Source organism: Strigops habroptila, chromosome 3 (assembly GCF_004027225.2).
Source record: "Strigops habroptila isolate Jane chromosome 3, bStrHab1.2.pri, whole genome shotgun sequence".
In the NCBI taxonomy this organism is placed as follows: Eukaryota; Metazoa; Chordata; class Aves; order Psittaciformes; family Psittacidae; genus Strigops; species Strigops habroptila.
The window spans coordinates 81,326,600-81,350,651 of NC_044279.2; the positions used below are offsets into that span (position 1 = coordinate 81,326,600).

General features: G+C 45.0%; 1 protein-coding gene across 6 annotated transcripts in view; it reads right to left on the bottom strand.

The window, feature by feature from the left end:
- The window catches only part of SLC4A4 (solute carrier family 4 member 4), a 161,899-nt gene that overhangs the window by 63,102 nt on the left and 74,745 nt on the right, over window positions 1-24,052 (bottom strand). For 2 of the 6 annotated variants that reach the window (XM_030478872.1, XM_030478873.1), the window contains 4 exons: window positions 16,989-17,124; window positions 10,770-10,930; window positions 7,800-7,979; window positions 2,723-2,818 (listed from right to left, as the gene is read on the bottom strand). In XM_030478872.1, coding sequence (XP_030334732.1) covers window positions 2,723-2,818; window positions 7,800-7,979; window positions 10,770-10,930; window positions 16,989-17,124 — 573 coding nt within the window. Of the gene's footprint in view, window positions 1-2,722; window positions 2,819-2,956; window positions 3,125-7,799; window positions 7,980-10,769; window positions 10,931-16,988; window positions 17,125-24,052 lie in introns of those variants that run through there. The other 4 variants (XM_030478874.1, XM_030478876.1, XM_030478875.1 and 1 more) reach the window with 4 other exon arrangements.

Genomic DNA, 24,052 nt, shown 5'->3' on the forward strand with positions numbered 1-24,052 from the left:
GGGAATACTGGTGGACTGCTCTCAGAGCTGGGTGTCCAGCCCTGGGTATTCCACTCAGGCCAGCTCATGGGATGGCAAGACAGCATGGCAGAGATGGATTTCCACTTGTTCAAGCCTTACCATAGGAACTCTGAGTCCTGGCATGGCTAATGACCAAGAAGGAACTAAGTGTGGCTTCCATACAGCTTTCAGCAAGGGTAGAAAATACTGATGATTCTATTTTATATAGTTGTTTAATGCAGTTTCAATGCATTTTATTCAGAAGATCTACATTATCTCGCTGTAGAGAAAGGCATCTGCTGAAGGTATCCCTTCATTTTCTGCAGACTGCTTTGGTGGTATTCCAATATTTCTAGGTCCGGTTCTGGAATAAACAGACTAAAATCAGGACCCACAGCTTTCAGAGCTTATAGTTTTCCAGATTACAACATTTGTTTGCTTTGTTTATTTGATGTCTAAGGCTGGATGTTTCTAGGAGATAATTACCCTTCTTCCTAGAGGAAGCAGCTAATGACTTCACCACCTCTGGCTAGCAGCCTCCTACCCCTATTGTGATCAACACAACCCCATCAAACTCACAGCAGCTCTCCTTGAGGCATCTCATATTTGTTCCAGACCTGGACAGACCCATGTGCCAAAACTTGTCTGTCTTTTCCAGTTTTACCCTTTGATTTCATAAACACCACACTTCCCTACAAACACGACCTTGACTGTACTCAAACCATCACAGCTACAGCAGCAGTACCACTACCAGGCTGAACAAGGACAAGTGCACAGAGCCTCAAGTGAGGGACATCAGGCAAAACCCTGCATGGCAAGAAGCATGAACTTCTGGGCAGAAGATTCTTAGGAAACTCATTTTTGTCACAGTTAGAGAGTTTTGGATGGGGAATATCCCATAAATTCCTCACTGGAAATTCAGTGCTGCTCTGATGTTTTTTCTATTTTAGTCAGTGGCAGAGCTCCTACCAGGAAGGAGGACCTGAGCCTGAGAAGAAAGCGTGCCTGCACCCCCACTCGTCTGAGAGCTATCCCCACAAAGAGCTGTGAGCATGCTGGCCATAGCTCCAGCTTCTTGGCACAACACACAGACCTTGTTCACTCCCTTTTTCCATTGTCAGACCAGCCTTGCATGAAGAGATCTGAGCACCAGAACTTTACAAGGTACTTTTTGTTCTCTGGAGGTAGAAAGTGTCTCATAATTCCAACTTAAATAGGGCTCTCAAAAGCTGAAATGATTTGTAGCTCCACCTCCTTGCAAGAAATTCTACACTTAGTCCTGACAATCAAAACCTCTTGAGCACATAACATGACTGTTCTCACCTGAGGTCTGGTATTGTGCATATCATCTTTTTAAGATGCCGTGCAAGGTCCTCAAGTTCAGACCAGTCGCACACAGCACTGACTGATGATCTCTAGAACACAGACAGGAAACCACAAGCTTCACCTTTTCCCAGCTTTGCTGACCTAAGGAACTTCACAGCAGCCTAGCCTGCATCTAGATGTGTTCCCCAAATCCTTGAATTTATCTTGATTGCTAAGCCAGCCAAATGCTGCTAGAGACGCAAGAAGCAACATGTGCAATATTGGCTTTGTGAACACTGCGGCCCTAACCTGTACAGCCTAAATCCCTTCTGACTCAGGTTCCTAATGGTTGTGCATCTCTGAAGACCCAAAGCCAGGAATGACATGTCCAACACTTTTTTTGTTATGTTTTTACAGCAAGCCTGCTCATTAGAGCAACCCTCTACAGCAGACTCAATCATTGGGAGGTTACAGTGACCCAAGGCAGTCTCAGACTCTGGAGGAAAACTAGCAATTCCACTTCTGAGAGACATCTGAGAGAGGAGAAAAAACAACCTGAAAAGCTTGGAAGTCCTTGGGTGAGCAGCTTCTCTGAACCAAGAATAAATATGGGAGCCAAAGGCTCCAAGAACCCTGAACAAACCAATGGAGTAAAAAGTTTCTGCTGCCAAGAGCTCATCCAGACTTCAGCACAGGATGCTCATCCTTACGCAGTTTGCTAATGAAGGATAATTTCTCACTTTGTGCCTAGTTTACATTACTGTCTCTCTGGCAAGGCAATGCGAGGGTCTCCTTGGCTGAGCTTGGCCAAGTACTGTTAGAAGAAGTGAGGCAGACAGTCTAAACCTCTCCATGTCATTAAGCTCCACCCCTGGAAGTGCTGAAGGCCAGGCTGGATGGGGCTTGGAGCAACCTGGTCTAGTGAAAGGTGTCCCTGCCCGTGGGGGGAGGTTGGAACTGGATGAGCTTTAAGGTCCCTTCCAACACAAACCATTCTAAGATATGATTCTATGATCAGGGAGCCTGGTTTTGTGTTTCATTTATATAGAAATTAAAACATTCAAACTCATTGCATTTATACTACTGCACTGGTGGCAAAATTCCTGAAGCCCTTTGAAGAGCCAAAGGATAGTTCAATAGATGAATGAAATGCCCCCAGATGGCTTAGGAAGAAGACCATCATCTGAAGGGGAGTGAGGCTGACCTACCCATTTCATCCCAGATGAAGGAATAAAGGCAAACCAGAGTGAAACAGAAGGAGGGAACAGTGGGGATAACATGGACAGAGCAGCAGCCAACCCACACAGAACACTGTTCATGCAGCAGCAAGCGTTAGGAGAGCGGCTGGTGTGGGTTACCCCTTCCTCACATCTCCCCCATCCCACCCGCATGCCCTCACCCTCACCCAGGAACTTACTGAGCCATCCCACGCTGGGGCTGCGCTGTACCCGGATTCCATCATCCGCCGTGCGGGCTGCGAGGCAGGGCACGGAGCTCTCAAGTGGGCTGCGTGCTTGTGTGGTGTAAGCAGGAGGCAGTAGCAGCCAAGAGGAGGAAGAGAGCAAAGTTGAACAGTTAAAGGAAAAAAAACAGAATGAAAAGGCAAGAAAGAAAGGCTCAAGCAATTGCAGAAGCAAGCCAGGTAGGATACAGAGTGTTGGGACCACCGCAATTACATGCAAGTGCACCTTTCCGCATGGTTTGGTGACCAAATTGGGAAGCCTGTTCATTTGGAGCACATCTCCTCCATAGGAAGCTCCACCTTCCAGTGTTCAGTTGGCAGATCTGGAGCCTGTTTTCCATCCCTGGTGTCTAAGATTCAGGCATCTTGGAAGCGGATTTCAAGCAACTGAGGAAGGCAGCTGCCATGCTGTTGTGCTGGGCAGTCCCAAGCAGCAGTGTGGTCAAACACACAGCTTTCTGGGCAAAAAAAATCAGGTCACATCCCTGTAGGAGCCAGCATGGAGCACCCTGATCACAAACATACCCAGGCACACCAATTCAGGCTTGGAAATGCATACCTCAGTCTGCAAGGCTTCAAATAACCAAACAGCAGAATATACTGGTGGGTTTCTTCCAAGCATCCATTGAAAAATAGTTCATTTCTGACTTAAACTGGTATTATTCAGCTGACACCATAATTCAAACTCTCTAAAGGGACTGAGGATGCAGTTTGTATGAAAAAAAAAAAAACCCAACAAACGAATAAAGCTGAACTCTAATGTAGAATAAAAACCTTACAGAAGAGAAAAGTTTTCATCCGAGCTATCCTGCTCCCAATGCACCAGCCAAGGTGGTGCAGACAAACTAAGCGTTGGTTTAACTCAATGGTTTCCAAACTACTCTGTCAGCACAGTGAAAATAAATGATGTTCATGGGGTGAACCAAGTACCCTGCATCAGGAAAGGACCAAAGAGGTCTTGGAGAGCCAGTCCATGAAACAAGACACACCAAAAACCTGCCAAAAAAACGTGCAGTTCCACTGAAATGTAAAATCATAATGGCCTTGGTGAACACTTCATACAGCTCAACCTCCCACCAATGAAAGAAACAAGAAGCTGTGGTGTCTTTGTAAGGTAGCTGTGAGTAATCACTTGGTAGGCTTTGTCTGCTTGGCTTTTTGATAATCATCATCTTCCTGCTGAATGGGCAGCAAAGGAGTGCTTTGATTTACCTTCCTCCATCTCACGTCACACAAGAAACTACCATCTTCTGCCCAATTTCTTTCCCAAGAGGAAAAGGATTTTGGAGAAAACATCCTCCCACAAGTACATATCAATCTTTATGATGCAGTGGTGAACAAAAGGCATTCAGCACACACCTTGGTCATGCAAAAATAAACATAATACCAGAGCGGGAGTTTATACAAGCTTATCGTGAAGCTAAGAAAGGCACAAAAAGTGTCAGAGCCCGTTAAGACTTTGTTATTTCAGTGCTCTGAAATCAGTGAATACAGGCACCTCAGTATCTTTGGGAACCATGGCCCAGGGGCTATTTCAGATCTAACAAATACCTTTAAAGAAATTTGTTGTTATTTGATTTGGGATTTAAGCCTAACTGCTCTGGGGAAAGAAAAAAAAAGGAGAAAAATCACAGGCGGAATCCACGCTAATGACATTATGCTAAAGTGCTTCCCAAATAGATGTATTTGGAAATAGGTACCTATCAAAATCATAGGCTCTAAATCAATTGTGATTGCCCAGTATGAGCCAGTAGGTTGCATAATATTTTTACACATAACCTATAACAGGGTCTGGTTGAGCTTCAGTAGAGATGTTTCATTAGGGGGCTTACAGGAAACCTGGAGAGGGACTTTTGACAAGCGCAGGTAGGGACAGGACAAGGGGGAATGGCTTTGAACTGACAGAGGGGAGATTTAGATGAGACATTAGGAAGAAGTTCTTCCCCGTGAGGGTGCTGAGGCCCTGGCACAGGTTGCCCAGAGAAGCTGTGGCTGCCCCATCCCTGGCAGTGTTCAAGGCCAGGTTGGACGGGGCTTGGAGCAACCTGATCTAGTGGAAGGTGTCCCTGCCCGTGGCAGGGGGTTGGAACTGGATGACCTTAAGGTCCTTTCCAACCCAAACCAGTCTGTGATTCTACGACTAACAACCCTTAATCAACACACAATAACCATGTCCATTAAAAGAACATGCAATATACATCAATGTGTTTTATGGTTGAACTAGGGATGGGAAGTTCTCCTTTTTACCTGATGGCAGGTGAATAGCGGATGAAAGCTGTGCTGATGCTGAAATGAAAGGTAGACACTGAAAGGAAACACCTACCTGGAAGACAACTCGAGGGGAACTAATGAGCACTTGGGGCTGATGGCACTCTCGTTACTGTGATGAGACATGCTGAGAGACAGCTGCACTGCTGTGGCCTCATTAAATTTTTATCTGTCTAAAGGACAAATTGTACCTTTAGAAGCACATGAGAGGCACTCATTGAATTCCACGGAGTGTGGGATAACTTGATCAAATACATTCTGGAGGTACTTTTTCATTAAAGTGTAAATAATAAATAACAGCAACAACTACACATGAAGTGTTTTTGCCTTTGTATGCAAGCCTCTTCCTTCAGTCTCAAAGCACTTGGACTGTCATGCATTACATATTCTGGTAACACATAAACATCCCAGGTGGGGAGACAGAGAAAAAGCAACATGAGCACCTCTCCTATGGAGACAGGCTGAGAGAGCTGGGCTTGTTCAGTCTGGAGAAGAGAAGGCTCCAGGGAGACCTTAGAGCAGCTTCCAGTGCCTCAAGGGGCTACAAGAAACCTGGAGAGGGACTTTTGACAAGGGCAGGTAGGGACAGGACAAGGGGGAATGGTTTTAAACTGACAGAGGGGAGATTTAGATTAGACATTAAGTTGTTCTTCCCTGTGAGGGTGCTGAGGCACTGGCACAGGTTGCCCAGAGAAGCTGTGGCTGCCCCATCCCTGGCAGTGTTCAAGGCCAGGTTGGACACAGGGGCTTGGAGCAACCTGCTCTAGTGGAAGGTGTCCCTGTCCATGGCAGGGGGTTGGAACTGGATGAGCTTTAAGGTCCCTTCCAACCCAATCCAGTCTGTGATTCTATGATAGGAGTGGCTGAAAGTCAGCCAGTGGGCTAAATAGAGCCAGGAAAGAATTTCTGGACAATCACTCCAACTGAGACAGGACCTGCACAACCCCTTTGAACAAGAAAAAACAATTCATGAAAAACAAAATCATTTAAGATCTGAATAAAGGATGTCCTTAGCCATGGAAAATAGTACGAGCTGGAGTGAGAACTTAGATGAATGCCCTTCGTCAGCATTATCCTTCCCAGGATAAGCATGCTATTTACTATTTCCTCTTTAACCAGCTCTGAAAGCCCAGCTCCCTACAGCATAGAGCGAGGGCTTACCATCCAATGCATAGTTAAGTAACACAGAGAGTGATTTACCTTCCAACTCCTTACATAAGATTTAATTTGTCTTTAACACTTGAGGTTTTGCTGGCTCCTCAAGGACTGACTTTAACTGCAAAAAGAAGAATTCAGCATCCACCATCCACACACAAGGTGACTGAAGCACCCAAGTGACGTGTGCTAAAGACATGCCAATCTTATATTTTGCCTCCCTTACAGCATGGGATCCTTCTCCTCAAAGCAAACCTGTCTATCTTTTCATAGGTCTGGAATGAAGAATAGTCATGGAGGTGGTAACTGATACTTACAGATACCACCGCAGATAACGCTTATGTGTTTTACCTGCAACAGCCATGTCCTTCTTTTAACAAGAAGCAGATGCCTCCCATGCAAACAGGAGGAACACAATGGAAAGACCCAGGGCATGTGCTGGAAAGAACGTGGTTTCTTAATCCCAACTGAAAACAAACACGAGTTACTTGCTGGGCGCCCAGCCCCAATATGAGTGAGGACATTCCCTCGGTTCATGTTATTTAGTCTTTGTGTTATTCACTTAATCACTGCATTACTGAGGCACTCATACATGACATCAAGAGCAATAAATATTCTTCACATGCACATACACACCTGATGCAAAAGCAAAGGATGATTAAAGTAGGAAAATATTGATAGAGTATGATAATAGGTTAGGGAGAAATGTTAGGGCAAGTTTTAGAAGCAGAACACAGGAAGCTAAGAGGCCTTACATGTAGCAATAAGAAAACAATTTCTTTGCTTACTTTCATTTCTTTCTTCATTCATTTTAAAATGGCAACTTGTAGACAACAGGAGGCAGGTGACAGAACTCTAAGATGTGACAGTAGGCTTAAACCTCCTCTTTTTGGATTGCCACGAGTAAGAAGGCTGCAAATCTCGATACATGGGTAAGTCCAGAGCCACTGCCAAGGCCTCTATAGCTGTCTGCATACACACACACACGCATTTCAAGGCACCACTATAAACATGACACTACCTATTATGGTGTTTTTCGGGAAAGAGAGACATATATTCACAACATACACCACAAAACAATATTAGGATGAATGAAGCAAGATGGAAATCAGCTTTACCCACACTGGACAACGATTGTATGGCAATAAAATGCAAGCTAGATGATACTATCACCTAATTTTTGATTAAGAAGGCCATTGACACCATCTGTTACAGAAATTGAGCGTGCATGAGAGCTTCATCTCTGCCCAAACATTTCAAACGATTGGCCTTTTAGGTTCAAGGCATGGCTGGAGTTACTTGTAAATCTCTCTTTCCTATCACTGTTCCTAAACCATCTCCTACACATCAGCTGACAGAGAATCTCTCTGTCCTTCCCTGTGCCTCCTGCCTGCCACATCCCCTCCTCTCCCTCTCAGTCCAGTGAAGATAGAGTTAGAGCAATGTGCCACGGCCAAAGCAGCCTTCCAGAGCCCACCACTGACATGTCGTCAGCATGGTCTCACTACGTTAGAAAAGCATTGTCAAGGCAATGTGGTTAGTTGTTGGCGGGCAGGTTTGGTGGGTTGCTTTGAAAGGGAAGGCCATAGCCAGGTAGCCTCTGCATTACCATTATCGGGGTTGGTAAACATCCTACTTGCACTGGAGACGGTCTTCCCGATGTCAGCTAGAGAGCGCAGGTTGGATTTCTTGGTCTGGTGCCGGTGCTTCCTGAGCAGCGTATAGGTGACTTTGTCCTTCAGTTCTGATTTCAAAAGCCCCGTCTCGATCTGATTGTCAACGATCATTTCTGTTGCAGGTGAGGGAGAGGACAATTAACCACAGAGCGCAGAACTTGATGCATCAAGGGTGTGCGGCAGGAGAGAGAGGGATCAGTTCCATCCTACCTTATTGAAGACTTTCCTTCCCATCTCAAAACCACCACCAGATTTTGCCATTTTATTTTTAATGGGAATCTCTTCCAGACATTTCTTTTGAAATGGAACATAAACATTTCCATCCAGCAAAACCCATCAGCCACCAACATGCCCTATATCCCTCGCAGTGTTCAAGGCCAGGTTGGATGGGGCCTTGGGCAACAGGGTCTAGTGGAAGGTGTCCCTGCCCATGGCAGGGGATTGGAATTGTGTGAGCTTTAAGGTCCCTTTCAACCCAAACCATCCTGTGATTCTATGATTCTATGCGCCTATTGCACTGAGACTCCTCTCTTTTCATACACACCACTGAGCCTATTTGAAATCACCTGTAGCCAGGATAAGATGGTTCATGGTTAAGAAAGGAAATCTCTTCTGACCCTGTGTTCTTTTGTGAAGAAGCTACAACTACACTGCAAGTTCTAGTAGGCTTCCAAAAATAACATGGTAGAACTTCTACTGGAATCAACAAGGCCTGAGTTCACCTCACAGGCCCCCAATAAAACCTAATCTAATGAAAGGACCAAGTCCTAGAGATGAGGAACTAATTAAATCATTCACTCTCAGAACTGAAGTAAAATGACGGCAACTACAAAAGGCAGAACTTGCTCCAGTTGTCACAGGATGCATTATGTGGCTTTGCCTTGAACTGAATCACCAGGGAGAAAAGCTCCCAGGCCACTGCAAACTTGCTCACTTCCCATCAATTCTCTCCTTTCTGCTCCCCTACCCCAATGGAGAAACAAAAAAAAGGTGGCCAGATTTATTAAGAATCTCTATTGTCCACTAAATCTCACATTAAGTTGTTCCCTTGATTACTTCAGTTGACTTGCTGTCCCCCAAGGGCAAGTGGCAGCTCTGATTTGTCTACTGGTAACTTTTATTTGCGCTAATAATAAAAGTTACAGGGAAGGGGAGGCAGAACACGCATCACATTTGCCTCCTCCGTGAGTCAGGACATCATCCTATGTGCGCTACCCAAGAATTAATGCCTCTTCAGATCACAGGTAGGGAAAGCCTAGTTCTTCCGCCCAGACTCAGAAAAGGATGATTATATGCATGTAGGTACTGCCACACAAAATGTTTGGCAAAAGGTTTATTTCTGTAAAGTGACGATTTTCTGTAAGTTATTTTTTATTGGTGATTTTTGGATTACTTCCTTCAGAACAACATGTCTTTCTTCACCAAGTTTAACCCTCCCCATCCAGCAAGTATTTCTTCCCTTCCATGTTTCTGACAGAACACAAATCAACAAAGAGAGCTCTTGGAGCTTTTCTTTCTTGCGTGTCACTACAGGACACCAACCAAGTGATGATGATTAAATAATTCTGGAAACCAAGTCTGCAGGCTTCTTGAAGATCCCCATCTGTCTGATTAAGGATCTGGCCCACCAAAACTACCACACTCAGGACAGTGTTATAGCAACAGCAGCCACTAGGATCATCTGGAAATTAGATTTGAGTGTTGAAGAAGGATATTGAAAGTGACACCTCGAAGTGACTTCAAAAAAGGAATTTAATGTTTGAGGGTTAAAGTTTGGGACCACTGACATCATCTGAAGTTTTATGCTGAAGCTGAACGTGCTTCAGGAGGGGTTTTTGGGGGTGGGGTTTTCTTATATTTCTAACCTTTGCAAAGCTGTGCATGTGGATACACAGGCACACAAATAAAGGAAGACCAATGCCACCATAAGCACCTACAAAACTAAGCTCAAATTGTGCAGAGAACATCAAAGGCAGCTTTTGTAATTCCAAGCCTTACAATCTAGTTCAACACCTAATATCAGATAATTTCATGCTAAGACACTTTTGAGCCTGCTTCTTGAGATTGTAATTCAAAGTACTGAGTTTTGTGGGGGTTTTATTCCATTTTGTTTTCTATGCCTCTTCACACAATGGTTTCTAAACTCACGTGTTTTGGTCAATGTACCTCCACTGGATGACTCACTTTTAAAATACATTTCTGTATGTCTTCTTGCACATCACCAGGAATATGGAACAGCTTTCAGCAATGCCACCAAGTGTCATCCCAGGCCATGGCTCTTTTCACTGCAAAAAAGCTGCCATCCCATTCAGCAGGGTGAAGCAGCAGCAGGTACTGTGGCTGCTCATCACCCTCCTTTGCTGGAGGGAGCACCCCATCCCAAACAGAGCCTCCAGTGGGCCACCACCCTGCAACCTCATCCAAAGCAGCCTACGGGCTGACCACATGGCTGAAACTGCAGTTGTCCTGCATTTGCCAGATATCCCTGTCCTGAGAGAGGTGGCCTTGCACATGATAAGTTTCTGATAAGGAATACAAATTCAGTCAGTGTGTGCTATTCCTGTCACACACACCTAGTGAGATCTTAGGATACCTACTTCAGGATCCAAATGATTCTATAGAATCACCAAAAAAGCAGTTCAAGGTAAGCATTGGTTAGCACTGAAATTGACTCTTTTACTCTTCTTCCTGAATTGAAAAGAACTCTTTTCATTTATCTGTTATCCTTCTCCAGGTAATTTCTAGTTGTCCCTTGTTATTCCTTGGAGGATTATCTCTTTATTTTTCCTCTTTTACTAAAAAAGCAGTGCTTTTTCATTAAAACCATCAGTGAAACCATCATCAGGGTTAATAGAAACTTGCAGGGAAGAGCTGAGGAAAAGAGCCAAGGCAGCTTTACTTACCCACCACCTGAGGGAGAGAAGAAGCCTCCATATCCAGCATTATCGAGCCTTTCTCTATACACGTCCGTAACTCAAACAAGCTGTGCAGGGACAAGGTGGCCACATGAGGTTTGCTCCATCGCTCCCCACCTTGTTCTACCTTCTCCTCAAACTTGATCCACCTACAAGAGGGCAGAGCAATGAGTGTTAGAGCTGTTGGCTCCATGCAGACATACATCTCTGACAGAAGCGAGATGATCATGGCACATGGACAAATTCAACACATGTGTTTGCCCACACATCCATGACCAAGTTGCAAAGGCTTAATGGATTGGTATGTATCAGCTGAGCTTGTAAACAATGGCAAATTGGAGGTAAAACACGTTATCTTTAGTAGCTTTCATCAAGACTTGAGCTAATACCCTTTAGTTGACATCTGCTGCAGCCAAAGAGTTCACAGGCAGCTTCAGCAATGCAGTGGAGACCTGGTCATTCCCTCCCCAGTCCCTAATCTGACACCGCGTCAAACCCACCATGACAACTCAGCCACTGCTTTGCCAGACCCAGTGGAGAGAAAGCTGGGTAATGACACTCACACTTAGATAATCTCAAGTGAGAAGGGCTGAGCAGCACAGCTCCACAAAAACAGTGGTGAGGGGAAATATCAGCAACTTCTGGAAATAAATTATAAAATCATAGAATCCTTCAAGGATCGTCTGGTCCAACCCTTCTTGGCAAAGCATGACCTAGACTAGATATCCCAAGTGATAATAAGGTAATCATAAGGTGACTTGTATTTGAGTATTCAAATCCAGACAAGAAAATCTTAACATTACAGCAGAGAAGCCCACCCTGGCCAAATCTGAAGATGTTCTCAGCAGAGCAAGTGAACCACCAAAGGAAAGGACACAAATGAAGGTGCTTGTTCTTTCCCTCTGCTCCCTAGCTGTTGCTTAATGATTTAACAAAGCAGGCATGAAAAAAAAAAAAAAGAAAGCCAGAAAGCTCATCTCTAGTTGAAGATTAGAGTAAAGGTTAAATCCTGTTCTGGGCAAAATACTCTTTACACCCCTAAAAGCATGTCTTAACAGCAGGCAAGCAGGAGGTGTCACGTTCCTGGCGGCTGCAGCCCACCTCTACCTCCAGCCTTGACCCTGCCCTTGACCTGCAGGGGCTGCATGGGAGGGCTTCAGGACAGAGCAGACACACTGGCACAGGGTGCCCAGAGAAGCTGTGGCTGCCCCATCCCTGGCAGTGTTCAAGGCCAGGTTGGACACAGGGGCTTGGAGCAACCTGCTCTAGTGGAAGGTGTCCCTGCCTGTGGCAGGGGGTTGGAACTGGATGAGCTTTAAGGTCCCTTCCAACCCAAACCGGTCTGGGATTCTGTGATTTCACCCGGCTTGTGCCAGTATTGAGATGTTATTTCAATGTATGTGGGAAATGAAAATTCCCCTGACTAATATTAAAGGGATTATTAAGACAAAAAGCACACACATAAAAGCAAGGAAGTTGATGAATTGCTTCCAAAGAATATTATTAACAGTAAATGACACTGTATTTAATCCTGAAAAATGTATTACTTGAGGATTAATCAATTATGCTTTTCAATTGCAGTAATCTCTTTTTGGGACCTTTTTTTTTCAAAGCTGTTTTTTAACTCAAGCTGAAAGACTGAATTTAATCTCATATTTGTAAGGTTCTATGTAGTTCACCAAATTGAGGTGTTTCCTAGGACACTTCCAGGACCTGGGCAGCTGCAAAGGTGTGCATTTCAAAGACTATATATTAAGTGTGACTAAGATGTAGACACCCTGCAACAGCATAAAGGCTGCAAATTAGCAAGCATTTGTATTGTCAGTGAAAGTCTATTACTCGCAACTATCAATACTTGCCTTCTGTTTGTTTTTCTCACTATAATCCCCAATACAAACACAATAAACCACATGTGAGCTTGCAAACGTGCCTTAGCTGCAGCTGCGGTCCCTACACTACCTCTTTTCCTTGGGAGCATTCAAGATCCTCCATGCCCATGGGAATTCCCCTCCAGCAAGGAGCCTTCCAAACACCTTGAGGCACCTTTAGGTTCCTAAGTCCCCTCTGCAGCCTTGGTGTGCACCATCTCCTATGCAAACCAATGCGAGTGCTCAGCTCAGCAAAGCTGTCCATGTAGCTTTCCTATGTTTAACCCAATGCCTTGGTCTTTATGGATTATTTTTGTTAAATCTGCTCCTGTAGAACTGCTCCCACACAAGTGGAATTTTGCAGGGTCAGTGGTTCTTCTGATGGTGTGAATATAGACTTGTACAGCTCTCAGCCTGGTTTCCCAAGAGTTGCAAGCAATGCTGCCTGCATCCCAGCAGCAATGCAGTGTGTCAGGGCAAAAGATTATCTCCACTGTTATTTGAGAAAACAAACCATCAAATTACCTTCCTCATCTTTACCCTGCTCTGTGCTGGACATCTCCATGCTCTTCCTGCCTGCCAGCTGTACTTCACTCCAACAGCTGGTAAACACTCCTGTGACCACATGAGAGAAGCAGGACGGTACGACTCTACACATACACATGTTCTGCTATGCCTCTGGGGCCTGGAAATGATGCTGATGACTCTAGCAAGGCTCTTATGGCTCTGGGGACTTCTGACTTCAGGTACTGATCAGCATCACCAAGGCTTGGGAGAAATATCTGCCACCAGTACACTTGGTTTCCTTCAGAATAACACCCTGAATAACCAGAATAAATGTATGTCTAGGAGCTGATGGTACAGTTGGAGTCCACTCTGAGAAGACAGCTAGTGTCTCTGTTAACCCAGAGGCAGGAGGCATCTTGGTTTTATTTGTAAAGCTTCAGAAAGTATTGCCTAAAAGGTGTGTTACTATTATAATGTATACAAGGTTTGTTAATATTATAATGTATAAAAGGGCAAAGGATATAAATGCACTACCTGATAGAGCTTATATAATAAAAAAATAGCATCACAGAATCATAGAATCACAGACTGGTTTATGTTGGAAGTGACCTTAAAGCTCATCTAGTTCCAACCCCCTGCCATGGGCAGGAACACCTTCCACTAGAGCAGGTTGCTCCAAGCCCCTGTGTCCAACCTGGCCTTGAACACTGCCAGGGATGGGGCAGCCACAGCTTCTCTGGGAAACCTGTGCCAGTGCCTCACCACCCTCCCAGGGAAGAACTTCTTCTTTATATCTAACCTAAATCTCCCCTCTGTTAGGTTAAATTCCCCCTTGTCCTGTCCCTACAGGCCCTTGACAAAAGCCCCTTTCCAGGTTTCTTGTAGCCCTTCTAGGCACTGGGAGCTGCTCTAAGGTCTCCCTGGAGCCTTCTCTTCTCCAGACTGAACAAGCCCAGCTCTCTTAGCCTGTCTCCATAGGAGAGATGCTCCCGCCCTCTGATGATCCATCCCACAGACCTTTCCTTCCTCTTCTCTGTAATCTCATGATCTTCCTTTTTGCTTTGCAAAATGACATTCCCCACACTATGGTGGACACATCTAGGTCCCCAAGTGTACTGTACTGAGCCTCAAATCAGATTAGTGGCCTCCAGCTGCTTCAGGTCTTTTCCTGCTTCACTCTGTAGCCTGTAACTATCACCGAGATGCAAACATTCACATTAGTGCAAGAACTTGGCCATCCTCACCAGGTAAATTGATTATGAGCACCAACGAAACAAATAAGGAGCACCCAGTGACCCAAATCTTCAGGTTACTTTTTAACAGCAATAAACCTTCCCTTTTACTGCTCTATTTCTGATGTGTTGACTGGGCTTTGCTGTGAAACCTTGTGTACACTAAGTACATTTCTCCAAGACAGTCCTGTATTGTGAACCATGGCCCAATACCATGATGAGCTATGAGGCAATGGGACCATGCAAAGGAACAAGACATGCTCGAGCCCTGGTCATGGGCTGATCTTACCTACCACCAGAAATGTCACTGTGTGCAGGGGGACAACTCCAGCCTGTTTATATGGGGGATGCAACACAGGCAGCTGAACTCAGATGAATCAAGGACCATGATGGGCAATGAATCAAGAGCCAGGGTCTGGAACTCAAGGTCCCCTCTGGAAACACTTTTTAATCAGTATCTTTATGGTTCTGGCTAGAAGTTTTCCATGACATGTATCAGTTATTTTTCTACTGACACAAACAGCTCTGCAAAGGGTAGTATCATTTGCTAAACCCTTTTAATACAAACACTCTTTCCTGACAGCTCCCATGCTCCCCCAAGTCTTGATTCAAGGGCTGCAGCGAGCTCCCCTGCCCTGGTACATCTGGCAGCAGGAGCTGCTCAGTAGCTTACAGCAGGTTCTGTTCAGCAAAATTAAGTCATTTCAGGAAGATACTGAGAAATCCTGAGCAATCATACACCATGCAAGATCACTATCAGCAAACAGGATGCAAATCGGGAGGTTAGGCTGAGTGTAGGAACTGCACCTCAACAGGATGCTTAGATCATGTACTGCATATGTGTACCCTCAAAGCACGAAAATTATATATATAGGTCCATCTAGCACTTCTACCAAGGACATGTGGAAGCACTTAAAACCAGACATCATTTGCCAGAGAAGAAGGGAACCTCCCCTTTTTCCCTACAACCACCTGACAGTACAAGGAGTGCAGGTATATCCCACTGGAAGGTCCTTTGGATGTAAGAGTGGAGGGCTCCTGACCAATGTCCCTCAAGACACAGCAGAGCTTTGTGACCTTACATGCAGGACACACAGCATCTTTCTTCCAATGGCTGACATTTGTGGACTTGGGGAAAACAGAGCTTCCCAATATTCCTACTATAAAGGAGAGAGTGACGGGACTGCTCGATAAGAAATACCACACTAAGGTCTGAATTGTGAAAAGCTTTAACAACTTGTCATTAAAACCCCTTCCAAAAGGAGTTTAATACACAGGGACAGAGGAAACCATCATTGTGCAATAAAAGCAGAGCTGGGCAGTACAGATGACAAAACGCAGGTACCAAACTAATGATAAGAGGGAAGAAAAGCAATAAAGGGAGAAAAAGATGATCAACAAGCAAGAAGTTAAAAAGGTGAAAAGCCTTTAAATAGGTTCGCCAAGTGACTGAGAAGTAAAATTAAAGATGAGGAGGCAAAGCAGTAGGTGGTGGAGCAGTTCATTACATCACAGGTAAAGAAGATTAAGGTGACCAAACAACATGGGCTAATGATGAGCACAATCTCGTGCTTAAGATGCCCTTAAGACTGGGAGGTGGGGAAAGAGCTTAGCCCAGCCACAAGAAAGGAAACAAAAAAGCCCCCAGTTAAGTGAGGGGAACTGGGAAGAGGGGAGGTAGAGCCTGGACTGCTCTCTGGCTGGGTGAAATACTACAGTTAGAAACAAACTATATGTGACTTGTGGCAAACAGATAAAAAAAGAAAAAAAAAATGCCTGTTTTTTGGCGTATTTTTTTTACCAAACCAAGAGCACCATCAAACAGGCAGAAAACCTAACCAGGAAACTCAAAGCAGGTAACCCAATCCAGCATTAACAGACACACTGAATAAGTTACTTAAAAGAAAATAACCTTAAGGGTTTTTGCCTATTTAAAATTAATTTAATCGGTAACTTGCTCAGAGGGAGATACAGTCAAAATTTCCCAACTGGTGGTGTGTGGTGGGGTCAGGTGCTAATCTACTGAAGTAGTTTAGACACACGTGCAGAAGCTTTGTTCAGGCACAGATTTCTGACAACTCTGGCCAAGACACTGTCATTCTTTGCAAAGCACAAACAAGCCCATAAGTCTGTTTGCTCTCCAGAAGCTAACTATTCAAATAAATCCTAGACTGCTTTGGGTTGGAAGGGATCTTAAAGCTCATCCAGTTCCAACCCCCTGCCACGGGCAGGGACACCTTCCACTAGACCAGGTTGCTCAAAGCCCTGTCCAACCTGGCCTTGAACACTGCCAGGGATGGGGCAGCCACAGCTTCTCTGGGCAACCTGTGCCAGCACCTCAGCACCCTCACAGGGAAGAACTTCTTCCCAATGTTTAATTTAAATCTCCCCTCTTTGAGCACTGGCAGTCTATTTTTTTGTGTTAAAGGAATATTTAAACAAACCCTTGAATTTTCTCTTTCATCAAAGAAAGGTGCACAGGCTCCTCGCAGTGGATTTCCCAAGCACAGGTATTACCCCAATGGAATGTAAGAAAGGAATTTCCCACAGGGTCCTGTGCAAGCGCCCTTCCCTTTCAGGGTAAAGGAAAAGCAACCCACCTTGCAGTCTCCTTCCACTCCATCTCTTGCCCATCGATGGCCAGAAGCTCATCCAGCTCCGTGAAGAGCTGTGGAGGTGCCGGACTGTCATCTTCCTCTCCGAGGATGAAGCGGATGCGTTCGGCAGCGGGGGAGACTGCAGAGGTGAAAATACTGCGGTTAACGGCCTGAGAGATGACCAGGGATGTGTGGCTCCTCTCCTTCCCCTTCTCCCCAAAGCCATTCAGCTGTTTCTCCAGGCTGTCCTTTCCATTTGACATCCTAGGCGCTGCAGACGGAGGGTACGTCTACCTCGCCCTCTCCCCTTCCTCGCCTCTCACTTCTTAAAACTTCCAGCTGGGAGTAAAGTTCAGGAAAACTTGCCTCTTCCTACAGTCCTTAACTATGTTACAGCAATCTGCAACCCTTGTAAAAAAAGCACTATCAAGCTCAAAACCAATATGCTCTGTGGTGCGTGCCCAAAGACCTTGCGTAGTCTGAGTCTCTGAGATCCTTCACCCTCTTTTTTATACGATGTAAAACCAGTTTCAGCCAAGCTATTTTGGCGCTTGCTTGTGACAGCATCCCATAGCTGGCTTCCCCCTCCCTGCCAACAAGGATCTGGGCACCCATTGGCCTGCAAGGTAGGCTGTGACCTTCCCAGAGCTACCACTGGAGAGCATGGGAATATTTAACAGAAAGGTTGTCTCATCTATACATGAAGAATGCAACCCAATGCATTTAGTCAGGCACCAATGCCCTGCAAGAAAACAATCCTTCCTATTGGGAAAAGACTGCCTGTTTAGGTAAAAGAAACCATGTTCAACACAACAGTGCAACCGACGTTCATTTGCACTATTAGCTCAAGAAAAATTAGCAGAAACCCCTTCCAGGGGTGAATCACACGCATTGATTCAAAATTAAACCCCAAAAACATCCCTGTCCACATCCCAAGACCTAAGAGCATCTCCCAAAGGCAACTGGAGCTCATGCCCCAAGAGTCACCTTCCTGGAGGACTTCTGGGGGTCTACAGGTTTTTTTCTGATCCTACCACCTTAAAGCAAAGGTGTGACCATGTGAAATTTTAAGACAGACATCCTTTAGGCTGAATGTTTATTAGCATTAGAGTTAAACAGCAGACTATGAACTTTGAACAGTTCTTCTAAAAACTCCTTTCTTTTCAAAAGATCAGCTGCCTGTCTGTTGCAAAATAATTAATGACACCAGGTGTCCAATCACTATTGATTTTTCCAGGGTAAACACAGTCTCAATTTGTAATGTGAAGAAAGGAACCGGTAAGAAATATGCCCTTTCCTCCACTTTTGGATTTTTTTTAAGAAACTTTCATAGCTTTCCTCTTAAATTATTCAGCAAAGGTTGATGCAAATTCAGTTCTTCATCAGTTAGGGTGATGATGCTTTCATAATGTAAACCACATTTCTACTGTAAGCCTATCTGCAGTCGTAAGTGCCCTCGTAGTTCCCTGAGCATCCAAGAACTTGCCCCATGCCAGCTCTGCAGCTCAGGTTGGAGGGATAACACATACAGAGCCACGCATCCAGAAACCCCTGTGGCACTCAGGCCAGGATCACAGAATGGTTTGGGTTGGAAGGGACCTTAAAGCCCAACCAGTTCCAACCCCCTGCCATGGGCAGGGATACCTCCCACTAGACCAGGTTGTTCCAAGCCCCGTTCAACCTGGCCTTGAACACAGCCAGGGATGGTATCCAGAGTACAGGTTGTTGGGCACCTGAGCACGCACCAGTCTTTTGGCTTTACAAGTTTATAGAGCAGGCACGTGTCCCATCTTTAACATCCCAACCCAGCAGCAGAGAAGGCAACCGATGAGCAGGTCCTCAGTGTACTGCATGTCCTGCTAAATGGGCTGAAAGTAATTTCCTTCTTGCACTTCAATGGGAGCAGGGACATTTACAAGCTCCTCCGTTCCCCTGTCACAAAGTCCTCAGCAGCATTGCCTTTCATCACGGATCCCATTAAGAAAATCTCTGACAGCTCTGACCACCCCTTAGGACACAGCATAGCAGTCCAGCCTCTCTACCTGCCAGATAGGTATGTCTGTCTGTATTTTCCAACACTACCATCACGTACGCACAGCTGCAAGCCACTGAGGGACCACATACTGGTGCTGGTCTGCATATACATCCTGGTGAGCGTGGACCACCACTCCCTGCACAAGTTCATAATTTCAAGGGTACCATTTCATCATCATGGTTACCTCAGCCACGACTGCGTCAGAACATGTGCTACAGCAGCTTTCCAACATCAACCAAGCGGCCTGCGCCTCTGCCGCTACATCGTGTAAGCCACACGTCTCCATCATCCGGTAACATTCCCTACTGGCTACTTCCCATCAGTCCTTCCTTTGAAAAAACCCATCACGTACCATAAAAAAGAAAAGCTTGCCTTTGATGTGCTCCTAACAGGAGAGAAAAATATTGCTAAGCTGAATTTACACTCAGCCATAAAAATTACACATTAACCCTCTCTTACATATACACTTATATAGTTACTTATAACCTTATCAGATTATATACTTATATATACTTATATAATCACTAGCTCCTACAGAATTTATCTTTTTTTTTTTTTCCCCAGATATATTACTCAGAATCTCTGAGGTGCATGACTATTTGATTATCTGGCCTGGATGTAACAGATGCACTTTGCAGAACACTTCCAAAATAGATCTGCAAACATGTAACCTTATGCATGAAAACTGACCTTGCAATTATAAAAGGAATTTGGACTAAAAACCTGCATCCAAAACATGGTTAAAACAAATATTAGTTTAAATAATTACAATTATCCTATTCTGAAAATGCAATTAGCATTTGAGATCATCTTTACATAGGCAACCCCAACCAACTGCTGGTACCCGAAGCTTGTGCTGAACCATTGAACCCGAGTGGAAGGAGACAAGGTTTGATTTCCCTTAAATTGGTTTAAATTCAGCTGAAGACCACCACCACCAAGTGCTTGTCCCTCTTCAGCCACCTGGTGGGTTCACAGCAATGGAAAGGGCCTGGGGAATTTAAACTGGATGACTACAGCTGGTGGCTGATGGTATCTGAACTCTGCTGCCATCCTCCACATGAAGAGCAAGACCTGCTGGTAGAGTACACATAATGGGCATGTTCCATCACCTTCCCCCTCAGTTTGCACTAATAACTCTCAACATACACTTCTATTCCGAACTGAATTTAAATATCACAGCTAGGAAAGCAATAACATAAATTTACATCCTATGGTTTCAAAAAGCCATATGGAGCACAGCAAGTGGCTGGTACATGGATTGAACGATAAGGCAAGCGACTGCATAGCTCCTGGAGCTGCTCACTGGCTGCAGCCAACAGGAAAAATATTTCTTTTCAGTCATCTTGAAGTGGTTTTACCACATGGGAGTGGGACCCCAATAATCTCATAACATGATAATTCATACTATCATATGATAATCATAATATGATGCTGGAAAGGACTCATCATCAGGGACTGTAGTGATAGGACAAGGGGTAATGGGTTCAATCTGACAGAGGGAAGTTCAGGTTAGACACAAGGAAGAAATTAGTCACTGTGAGGGTGGTGAGACACTGGCATAGGTTGCCCAGAGAAGCTGTGGCTGCCCCATCCCTGGCAGTGTTCAAGGCCAGGTTGGACGGAGCTTGGAACAACCTGGTCTAGTGGAAGGTGTCCCTGCCCATAGCAGGGGGTTGGAACTAAATGATCCTTAAGGTCCCTTCCAACTCAAACCATTCTGTGATTCTATGATTCTATAATTCCACAACCACCCACAACACTTTGATCACTGAACTGCATCATGAGAGGAATTGTAGAAATGCTCCCACCAAACCTAGACACGCATCATACATCACCCTTCCTTTCTTCTCTTGTTTTTGCTAATTTCCTATTAGCTGCATTTAGCGCAGATGATAAGGTTCAAAATCCAATTAAGGCATTTGCTGGGTCACAGGTCTCCTCTGGCTTGCTTTGCCACATGTTCTTTATTGCAATTCTGTAGGTTAATGGGCCGTTCATGGGTTGTTTATGCGCTCTCTTTAGCAAGGAGAACATATTTTCATCCTAATCTCTGGAGCGAACACTGTGTGCTCAGTGCGGGGCCGACAGCTCACTATCAGGCTTAGGAACCACAGAGCAATTAACCCAGGGGGTGAACTCCACAAGACTTCCCCCTGCCCGACCTTTGAGCACCAACCTCCCGGCCTTGACCATCAACTTCTATACTCAATCTGCCCAGTTTAGGAGCTGCTGGAACCAGCACCGTTAACAACAGGACCAGCTGTCACTAAGTCTTTTTAATATTGCTTTCCTTGCTATCACATTCAAGAAGCGGCCTGCTGATCAACAGACATGTAGCAGAGAAAATTCTAATCCACAGATTTAGATGACTGGGATTATATTTTTCCTCTGAATGGGAGAGGAATTAAGGTATTAATTGTACATGGTAAACATGTAAACAGAGGCATTGCCATCCATAAGTGACTCCTCTTACCTCTCCCTTTTCCCTTTCCCGCTTTTATGTTCAGCCACAAGTGGTCCATGAGGCAGCTTATAAAACACATCACTTGCAGGAGAGAAGGAACACATCAGCAGTTTCCCCTAGTTCAGTTCAGGCCAATTATGAGTACCATGCACACCCTTGGGTTCCCAAAGGCAAAAATCCATCTCCATCAGCAGCAAGAAATATCAGGGAGCTCAGAAATAGATGCAGACACATTCTGGCATGACAACCTCAAGTCAGCCATGGCTGAACTTCCCAGCCCCATGTCAGTCCCCGAGTATCCTAAAGTCACCTCCTGCTGCCGTGCCATGTTACAAGTGCCTCGCTTGTCGTGTGTGGGAGATGGTTAGAGCCTGGCTGTCCAGGCATACAGTGCTGCCTTGGGATGACCTGCACATCAATACAACTCTTTTGTGTTGATGTACAAGTAAAACAGCCTCTTCCTCTATCAGCCAACACTGTTTTCCTCCTATTTTTTCACCAGGGACACTTCCAAACACCCTTGGGACCTGCAACTCTGTCAAATGCTCCCTCCACTCAAGGCCAAAGAGCGTATCTAACACAAAGTTCTCTGCTACTTTGAAGTACATTCGCAGTTACAAACCCTCCAGAGACCCGCTGTAAATCCTTCCTCAAAGCCTGTGGTGACATTATCAAGGAAGGTTATCTGTCAAACACACTTTCCATATAACACTTACTGAAATAGGATGATTATACTGCCATTGATTTCTGAGGTTGCCCTCACTCAGCCCAAACTTGGTTCAAATCCACCTGAAGTCAGAGTGAGCTAGTTGAGTGAAACACTTGTGCAGACACTTTTATCCAATTTCAAGCCATTTTCTTTCTAGTTTAGCTGACCTGAGTTCCAAAATTATTCCATTACCCAAAACAATTTTAATTGTGTGTTAATGTCGATACAAGACCTTATGCATTTTAATCAATTCCCTTGTGACTTATACCTTTATCAACTGCCATACATTTTCCTGACCCTTCTTACACGGGCAAGCCCTGCTCCCCTTTCACAACAGGGATGTCATCACAAGCAGCAGAAACCTGCTCTGGTGCTGATTGCGTATTGCTGATAAGATTAGAATTCACCCTATCTTGATTTTGCAGTGAGATTCTTGCTCTACATCTACCTGGCTTGATAACACAGGAAAGAGCTAGTTCGGTTATGCCGTTTGGCAAAAATTGCAGAGGGATGCTGCTGAATTAAGATCAGGGTAAGATCTGACAGTGAGAATGTGAGATGAGATATAAGAGCAAGCAGGGAAGTCTTTTATGGCTCATAGTTTTACCAGCTTTCTTGAAAGACTAACCCAAATGGAATCACATCTAAAACTAGGAGTCACTAAAAATCACCATCTTGGACATCTTCACCTGTTCATGGAGGGCATCTACATGATGATGATGGCTGCTCCATCCCTGACAGTGTTCACGTCCGGGTTGGACGGGGGAAGTAGAAGGTGTCCCTGCCTGTGACAGGGGTTTGGAACCGGATGAGCTTCAAGGTCCCTTCCAATCCAAACCAGTCTGTGATTCTATGATCTGACACACCAAGCCAAGCCCACAGGGTAAGGCAAAGGATGCCCTCTCAGTGTGCTAGCAATACCATTCAGTATTTCAGAAGCACTGCTCCCATTAGAGTGTGGCACACAGACCCTCCAAGCTATGCTTGCATCTTCATAGGTAGGAACTGTTGTTCCCTTTACGGAAGAGACCACGATCAAATCAGGCAATATCAGTTTCTGCAGAACAACCCAGGTGAGAACTGGTTTCCTGAAGCCCTAAGTGCTCTACCAAGTGCAAGCATCCTTGAACACCACTGAATAAGCCAACTGCACAAGACTTCCACATGACATCAGCTTCACAGAAATGTTCGGACCTGAAATCACCAGTCGCTCAGTGACCACCCATTGGCCTCTCAGAACCTGCCTCTGGGTCATCAACTCTCCAGCTAATTGCTCTAAGCAAGCATGAGAATTTCTTTTGTTCTGATTGGGTTTCTTGCAGAGAAACCCCATTACTTCCTGACCCTGTGCCGGTGCTGGCTGGCTGTAAGGCAGATTAGACTTGTCCACAGGCAGAGCTTGGCACCCTGCAGGGAACACTCACCACACTACCCAGATCCCATCTTGGGCCACTTCTTTCACAACTACAGAGTGCAAAAGCAGAGAATGCTGTTCAAGCTGCTTGATCCATCTTGAAGCAAATATCCCCCATCCCTGGACCATGACCATTTCCAGCACATAATGAATAGCACTGACTACCTCCTAATAATCCATTTTTTGCTGGACTACTGTACTGCATGATTGTACACGTTCTGCTGTAAGCTCCTCTGCAGCATGTGGCATATATTAAGTCTTTGAGCTGCAAAAAATCTTCAGTATTAGACAAATGCTTACTAATCACATATCCTCTTGAGTGCCAGAGGAATGGCAGCTTTTACGTAACAGTTTGCTGAGTGTTCCCAGCTCCTTCAGTGCTGTTGAGATCACGTACAGAAGATTTGTCTACAGATATTTTATTCACAGAATCACAGACTGG